Genomic DNA, 7,634 nt, shown 5'->3' on the forward strand with positions numbered 1-7,634 from the left:
AGGAAGGTCTCTGCTTTGTACTGAGCAGTTTTGATTTGGATGGGGGGAAAACCATATCAGAAGGTGTTGGCTGAGACTTGTGATCACCTTGGTCATCATAGGTGAGCCTGGTCACTGCTGTCCTTTTAAAAGTAATACAGAGCCATGCAAGTTAGAGATGGAAGAGAGCTGCATTTTTCCAAAGCCTTATTGTTCAGGCATTGAGTAGATGTGTCTGGCAGTCAGGCTGTCCCTGCTGCAGTTCACCTTAACTTTACCTCTTGCTAATTTCATGCCATTAGTTGTTTTTAAACCTTTAGTGTGGTTCTTAATAAACATTCTCTATGTTCAATACTTTCTAATTGCTGCTTAAAAGAAGGATTGCTGTCATTTCAGCAAGAGGGTAAAGTAATTGAAAATCCTGAGGGAATCCCATCATCAGAGTTGGATTATGGGAAGAGCCTTTTTCAGGGGGAGAAAAACAAATTCTGCTACATACCCAATAACCTGTAGCATCCCGGTCTGTATTGAGGAATAATGGCAAGATTATAAAGAAACAGAGACTGAACTGAATCTGTTGCATTATTTTCTTTACAACGGAATTGCATTTTTGTTGTGTCATGGGCGAGATATTTGGAACTCGGCTGTCAAGAACATTAATAATTAAAAGTATTCATGGTGTGCTTTGTTTCCGTACGTGTTCTGGCTCAGGTAAATGTAACATTATTTATTTGCAGGTTGATTATGAGAGTGAAGAAGAGAATGGGGAAGAAAACGATGAGCATCTAGAAGATGAAGACACTGAATCGGAAAAAGAACAGTCTCCTCATGCTGATGAAGATCAGAATGGAGCAGATGGTGATGAATCTCAGCATCTTTCCTTTATGTCTCAGACTAAAAAAGAGAAAAAGCAATTACGTCAGTCAGCAGAGTTGCGAGTAAACGCTGTTCTGGACAGCCACCCATCAATAAAGGATTATACATTTGACACCAATAATGAACTTTGGTGTGAGGTAAGATGATGGTGCTTGGAAATATCTGCACACGGCTGCACAGTGGATCTTTGTAGTGCAGCACTGCACATAACAAATGGATCTTTTCAGTGCAGTGCTGCTGTTTTGTCTCAGGAATCCTGTATTAATACAGAAGAGTGGCAGTACAAATGTACTTATTGACAAAATTTTTAGTAACATCTAACTTTCAGAATGCCTGATGAAACTTCCTTTTAAAAGTAGGTACTTGACAGGTTTATTGTGTTTTAATCTTTAAATACATGATACACCACTGTGTAGCTCTTCATGAATAAAAGTGATGGCTGGACTGGTGAAAAAAACAAACCAAAAACTCCAGTAAATACACACACATATGCTACCCCCAAAAAATCCCAAGTTCAGGGATCTTGAAAACAATGTTAATGAATGATCCTGGGGTGGAGTGTTCATATTAGCATCATTCAGGTGTAATTTTAGTCAGACATTTCTGTTCTAGACACACAACTAGGGTGTTGTGCATCCAGACAATTCCAGTTGTGTGTATTTTGCCTAAAAAGAAGTAGGATTGAGCCTAATGTTCAAGCTTCCTTACAGAACAACACTACATTGTGTTTTTTTCCTCAGGTTTCATTGGCTCTTCCATTGATGAAGGTGTACTTTGATCTCTCCTCTTTGCTTGTGTCTCTCACACGAAGCACAGTTATCCATGAAGTGAAGGGGATCACACGATGCTTGCTGAATGAAAGTACCAATAAGCAAGGAGAGAAGGAATTTGTTCTGCATACTGAAGGGATAAACCTTGTGGAGATGTTCAGATATTCTGATGTATGTAATCTATTTATAATACTGAACTTGGATGATCTTTTGTGCTATAGGGAGAGATGGTGGATGGTGGATGGTATTTAAATTTAACAGGGGTGATGTGTAGCCTTTTCAGCTCATAAACTCTCTTCCTCCTATTTTTTATGCCCAGATGTGTTCAGAGCTTAGCAGAGTCTTTTCTCAAGGGCAGCTTGCAAATCAGTTTTTGTGCAGCAGCCCAGTGTCTTAATGACAGATAATTTCACACCATGCTTCTGACTGTCTCTCTAAATGTTACTTGTGGGAGTTCTTCCATCTAAATGAATTACAGTACTTGGAGATTAATAGTTCTGTTATGCCATCTAGCCCATAACTCCACAAGCACAGGATTGTTTTAAGCTACATCTTCTCTAATGCTTTTACTGAAAGTTCTGGCTAGCTGAGACAGACTGGACATTGCATTGTGTTGTTTGGAAGACTTTAACATGTTCCTCTGCTGCTTGGGGTGGTTTGTTAGTTTGCTGCTTCTAATTCTAGATCATTTTCTCCTCCGGTGAGTTTTGATTCCAGTACTGTTACTCACGTATATAATGCTGTGATCAGTAGCTTAAACATAAATCCCCAGAATCGTTTTTGTTTGTACTCGACTGAGCTGCTGCCTAGTTGTTCTGTAACTGTTGGTGCTGCTTAAGCTAATGAAAAACAGAGAAAAAAGATATCTTAACTTAGCTTGATTTACTTGGAAATACCTCTAGAGTAACTACTGTCCTAACTTGGTTTCTTTGCTTTCAGATTTTGGACCTGAACAGACTTTATTCCAATGATATTCATGCCATGGCTAAGAATTATGGAATTGAGACTGCCCTGAGGGTGATTATAAAGGAAATAAAAGATGTATTTGCTGTATATGGTAAGATTTCTTCACATGTTTAAAGATAGTCTTTGTTAACATTAAGATGGGAAAACCCAGCCACAGTGCTTACAAAGTCATGGTTTTGCATGATCTTTTAATTTATGTGTATATTTTTCAGTTGCAGCTTTTCATCGTTTTAATCATTACAGTGCTTTCTATGAAGACTTCATTAGTTAATTGTTAGTTTCCATTTAATCAGTAGAAAATTCACTAGACAAGGTTGAATTTATCCCCCCTTCACAGAGCTCTTCTATTCTAGTATATTTATTTTTTGCAAGCTGGAAGGTTCAGACAAATTAACTACTGATGTCAGAGGAAGGTAACCGTTCGACTTGTATAGTGGCCCTGAGAATAGGATTGATCTTGCCTTACTCTGGCTTTTTAATGATGGGAGTCTAGGCTCCCTTTGTAGTTGTATTTTTTATCTTTCCTAAAATAGCTATGCTGGCTGCATTGTCTGAATGTTCTCCCCATGTAGGTTATTCAGAGTCCAGACAACTAACTTAAGGAAGATGCCTGACTTCACAGGCGGCTAAAGTCAGGCATGTTGAATTTGCCTTAAGTGAGCTAAGTCTTGCTATGAATTAAACTATTGAGAAGAGGGAAGATTAACACAGTGGGAATTTTAGCAACCAGTTTTATGAAATAGATTTGCCAGTTGGCAGCCCAGAATGGTCTGCCCTTCCAGTTGTTCCAAGAACTGCTAGGTAAATGTGGACAGAGCTGTCAGTGATCCCCCATTACACTGGGCTTCACAAGCATTGTTTAAAAATATGTGCTGTTTCTTTCTAGCCTAAACAGGGTTTTCTGTGGATGCCTAGTATTTTCTCTGCATGATATCAGAGCCTTTCTGACTCCAGTGCCTAGTTAGGGCAGGCCACCAGGAGAGGGGCTAGAGCTCTGTCCCACCACAAATGGATGGATGTGTAATCTGCTTCTGCATAAACAAAGATGACGCATACCTTAACTGATTTTATGTAGAAAAACTGCTGCCTTACAGCATTCCTGACAATTTAGTTTCCCTGGAAAGATACTGTTTTATGTTATAGTGAGGTCTGCCTCTTGGATATTCGAGGCTTAGCAGTTAAGGCAGCTATGCACAAAGAGGTACAGCTGCCAGATGAATATTAATAGAGATGTTCTCCATGTTGATTAGATTCAAGGAGTTTAATTTAGACCTGATTTATTAAAACAAAACCAAAAACTCTTAGCCCTTGAATGCTCTGATTATTTCTCTTTCTTGTATTCTTAGGAATTGTGGTAGACCCTCGGCACCTTTCACTTGTGGCAGATTACATGTGTTTTGAAGGATTTTATAAACCACTAAATCGTTTTGGAATTCAGTCCAACTCCTCCCCTCTGCAACAGATGACATTTGAAACCAGCTACAAGTTCTTGAAGGAAGCAACAATGATGGGTAAATGGTTTAGTTCAAAATATATTGCTGCAGCATTTCACATATGCTTTGTTTTCATCGTAACTTTCCACTATTTTGAGTAATGCATAATTGCATTAGAAAAAATGCCAGAGGCGAAAATTTTAATTAAGCCCTTGTCTAGAAAAATTTTCCAGGTGTTTTTAATAAAATTCTGTCAGCTTAAATGAAGTCAGTGCCAGCATGTAATTTGTGGGGTCTGTGACTCCTTTCTTAAAGAATTAGATAGGCACTTTTATAACAAACCTTAAGATTGTTGAGATTTTTAATAGCAAAGCTTTATAACAGACTACTAAAATTTGCCTTTTTCTGTCTCTGCTGTTAAAATTGTCATCTCTGCTTTGTTTTCCTGGCTTTGTTAAAACTTCCATGTTTTCATCTCTTAACGTTGCTATTCAGCATTTTATTGTGAGAAGAGTCCTCCTGGCTGTTACTTTGATTCTGTTTTTCTGCTGCTTTGTAGCACTTTACTATCTTTTTTTTCCTCAAACACAGACAAAAGGCCAGACTAATTTATCTAATGGTGGGTTGCGAGGCCCAAGAGGATGTTTTCTGCCCCCTCACTGCTGCCTTAGGAAGTGTAGAGCTCACATGGCTGCATGGATCATTTAGGACATTTGAAATGGCACTAGCCATTTACATCTCTTATCAAAACAATTATCAGTTCTATGAAAAAAAACCTTAGGCTTTAAGTCTGTCATTAGGCAGTTTGCATGATCTCATGCTTTGGATACTAATTACATTGCCCTTTTGCAAACAGTCTTGGTTTCTGTCACTTGCCAATTAGATGCTCTCTTTCTTGGATGCTACTGTGCTGCTGCTTTGCTACCTACTACAAATGGGAAAAGCTGTCAACACAGTCTCTTCAGCTAGGGTCTTAAATGGTCTTCACAGATGTCAGAGATACTTTTATCACTGAATTCCTATTTGTTAATGCTGTCTTACACCTTTTCTGGGAAGGTAATTTGGTTTTTAATAAACAGTATTAGTTACAGTTGACTTAGATTAATCTGAAACTTTGAAAGAAAAAGGTAAATACGGGATGAAATTGAATACAAGAGTGTTTCTTGCACAGTTGCGCTATCTCTCTGTATTTATGTTATAACACATACTGACTTAGAAGTAAGATAAAGTTTTTTCCAAGTGAAATGTAATTATATTTATGGATAATATTATGAATAAAGACATGAAGTCTATACTGGCAGAACATGGTGAATTGGCAGGAAAGCTACGCTGATTACACAAGTGGAGGGAGTTCCTGATTTCACCACAATGGAAATCAAAGTTATGATATGGATTGCAGCAGTCTGGATCTAACTTGCTTTAATGTAACTGGTAACTTTACTGTTCAGTTGAAGAGATACTGCAGGGCTGCCTGCTTATGGCCCTGATTGATAAGAAGGAAAAAAGATGACTTGTGATTGTTGTGCTCTTCAGCTGACACACATTTAGGCGCAGCTATTTAATTATTTAGTGGTAGCTTACAGAGCAGGAAGCACATGCCATACCCTGTGCTATGGTGTAACTCCTCCCCCCACCCTTTGTATGAGAGAGAGCTCAGTGCATTTTGCTCGGTAGAGTAAAGGTGACCTAAACTTGTCAAAAGTTTAACAATTTTATTTCCAATCTTCCAACTGCTCTAATGACAGAATTCCGGCTTGCTGTAGTTAGGTTGAATGAAAACCAGCCTCAATGCTTATAAAAACAGTGAAAGCAAAACAGTTCTAGCCAGACATGTCATCTGGAGAGCTTCCAAATTTCTGTGACACTATTTCGCTACAGTGAGTAACCACAAAATCAAAGGAATTCATGGAATGTCTCTCCAGTGAAAAGTTCTCTTCATATCTAGTCAGAAGGATTTAAAATTCACATCAAAAGGATTCACTCTTAACAAAGAAAAAAGGCAGCAATGAAAAGGGAATCTTTCTGATTTTGCCTCACATGTATTTTTTAGCGATTTAATCAGCAAAATGAGTTCGCTTGGAAGGTTCAGTCAGTGTTCTCTTAGAATTCGAATGTGTTGTCTTTTCATTCTGAATAGGGAGAGTTTAGGAATGTGTGCCCTAATTCTTTGCTTGGACAAAAAGATAGGGATGAGATAATAGTTGCAGGAAGAGTTTTGGAGTCCTGCTCTCAGAAATACCAATTCAATCTGAACAGTAGGTGGCAGTGCCCTTCTGAAACTGGGGGTGTGGGGGTGCGTGCTGAACCAGATGACTCGTTGCACGTAAACCACAATGCTTTCTTTTCAGCACCGACCCTTGAGAAACCTTTGGAAACATCCTCATATATTTTCATTTGAATTTGTTACAGGTGCCCGTGACGAACTGCGATCCCCTTCTGCATGCCTAGTGGTTGGAAAAGTTGTTAAAGGAGGGACTGGGTTGTTTGACCTCAAGCAGCCCCTTACATAGTGTTTCGGTTATAACTTAAGGATTCTGACTGAAATGTTCATCACAAGAGATATGTATGCTCTACGGCTATGTAAGAAGGGCACATACTGTGTCCCCACTCATATTCCCTGTGTCAATGGGTTCGTTAATCTGGATACCTGATGAGCCTGATCTATTTAATGAGAATACCTGCAACTATAGGAGTTATCCTTTGATCCAAAGAAACATTTATTTGCTTTCATTAACGTAAAAAATGAGATTATTGGTTTACATAGAAAAGAATAAAATGAAGGAGACTGGGTCTCAAACAGGCTGTGTAACACCTGTGACACAGGAGTCAAAGCAGAATCTGTTTATGCTGCCTACTTTTTGTAGGGCAGAATCCTATCTCGGTGGGTGGTGCCAGTTGCCACACGGTTGTTACATGACAAATTTCCGGTACTTCAAATAGCATTCAGAAGTGACAGGTGTAGCTGGGCAGCGCTCTACTGAAGCTTTACCATCATATTGAAGTGTCTGTGCTTGAGGCGTATCCTCTGCTTTTGCCGTACTTGCAGGCTCTGCCATGACTTTTTTAAAGCTTTAGAGGATGCATTTTCCTATTCTGCTACTTCATTTTTTAAGAATTAAAGTCTATGACATAATTGTTAAATTTATTAGCTAAAGATGGGAATTCAGAGGTTTCGTGGTTTCTACAGGCATTTTCCAATGCCTACTGTTACAACTTCTTTGTATGGAACAGATCTCCACACAGTGAGAAACATGCCAGTTGATAAAGATTTACTCCTTAAATGGCAACATGAGCTGCTGTAACAACTATGCAGAAGACTCCTGTAAGAATTACTGAAAGTTTTAAAACTATTTTTGCTTAAATATTCTGTAACATAAGAGGATGTTTAATAAAGGATGTTGTAAAGAAATACTCTGAATGCCCTGTGATGTAGCTGCATCACTGACGGAATTTTGTCACGTAGCCAACAGCCATCACTTTGACTCCAATGGCTGTTAAAAATTGTGTAGCTGACAGCTGTTAGCCACTCTCCAGAAGTCAGATTTTCTTGTTTATACATGTGATTTTAATCAGAATGCAATGCACACAAGTAGTTTAAATTCTTTGGAGT

General features: G+C 38.6%; 1 protein-coding gene across 2 annotated transcripts in view; it reads left to right on the top strand.

The window, feature by feature from the left end:
- POLR1A (RNA polymerase I subunit A) overlaps window positions 1-7,433 on the top strand; it is a 34,665-nt gene extending 27,232 nt beyond the window's left edge. For both annotated transcript variants that reach the window (XM_040591707.1, XM_040591715.1), the window contains exons 30-34: window positions 717-992; window positions 1,596-1,796; window positions 2,565-2,682; window positions 3,938-4,102; window positions 6,434-7,433. In XM_040591707.1, coding sequence (XP_040447641.1) covers window positions 717-992; window positions 1,596-1,796; window positions 2,565-2,682; window positions 3,938-4,102; window positions 6,434-6,534 — 861 coding nt within the window. In that variant the 3' untranslated portion in view covers window positions 6,535-7,433. The remainder of the gene's footprint in view (window positions 1-716; window positions 993-1,595; window positions 1,797-2,564; window positions 2,683-3,937; window positions 4,103-6,433) is intronic.
- The last annotated feature ends 201 nt before the right edge of the window (window positions 7,434-7,634 follow it).

The sequence above is a fragment of the Falco naumanni genome, chromosome 1, assembly GCF_017639655.2.
Source record: "Falco naumanni isolate bFalNau1 chromosome 1, bFalNau1.pat, whole genome shotgun sequence".
Lineage (NCBI taxonomy): Eukaryota > Metazoa > Chordata > Aves > Falconiformes > Falconidae > Falco > Falco naumanni.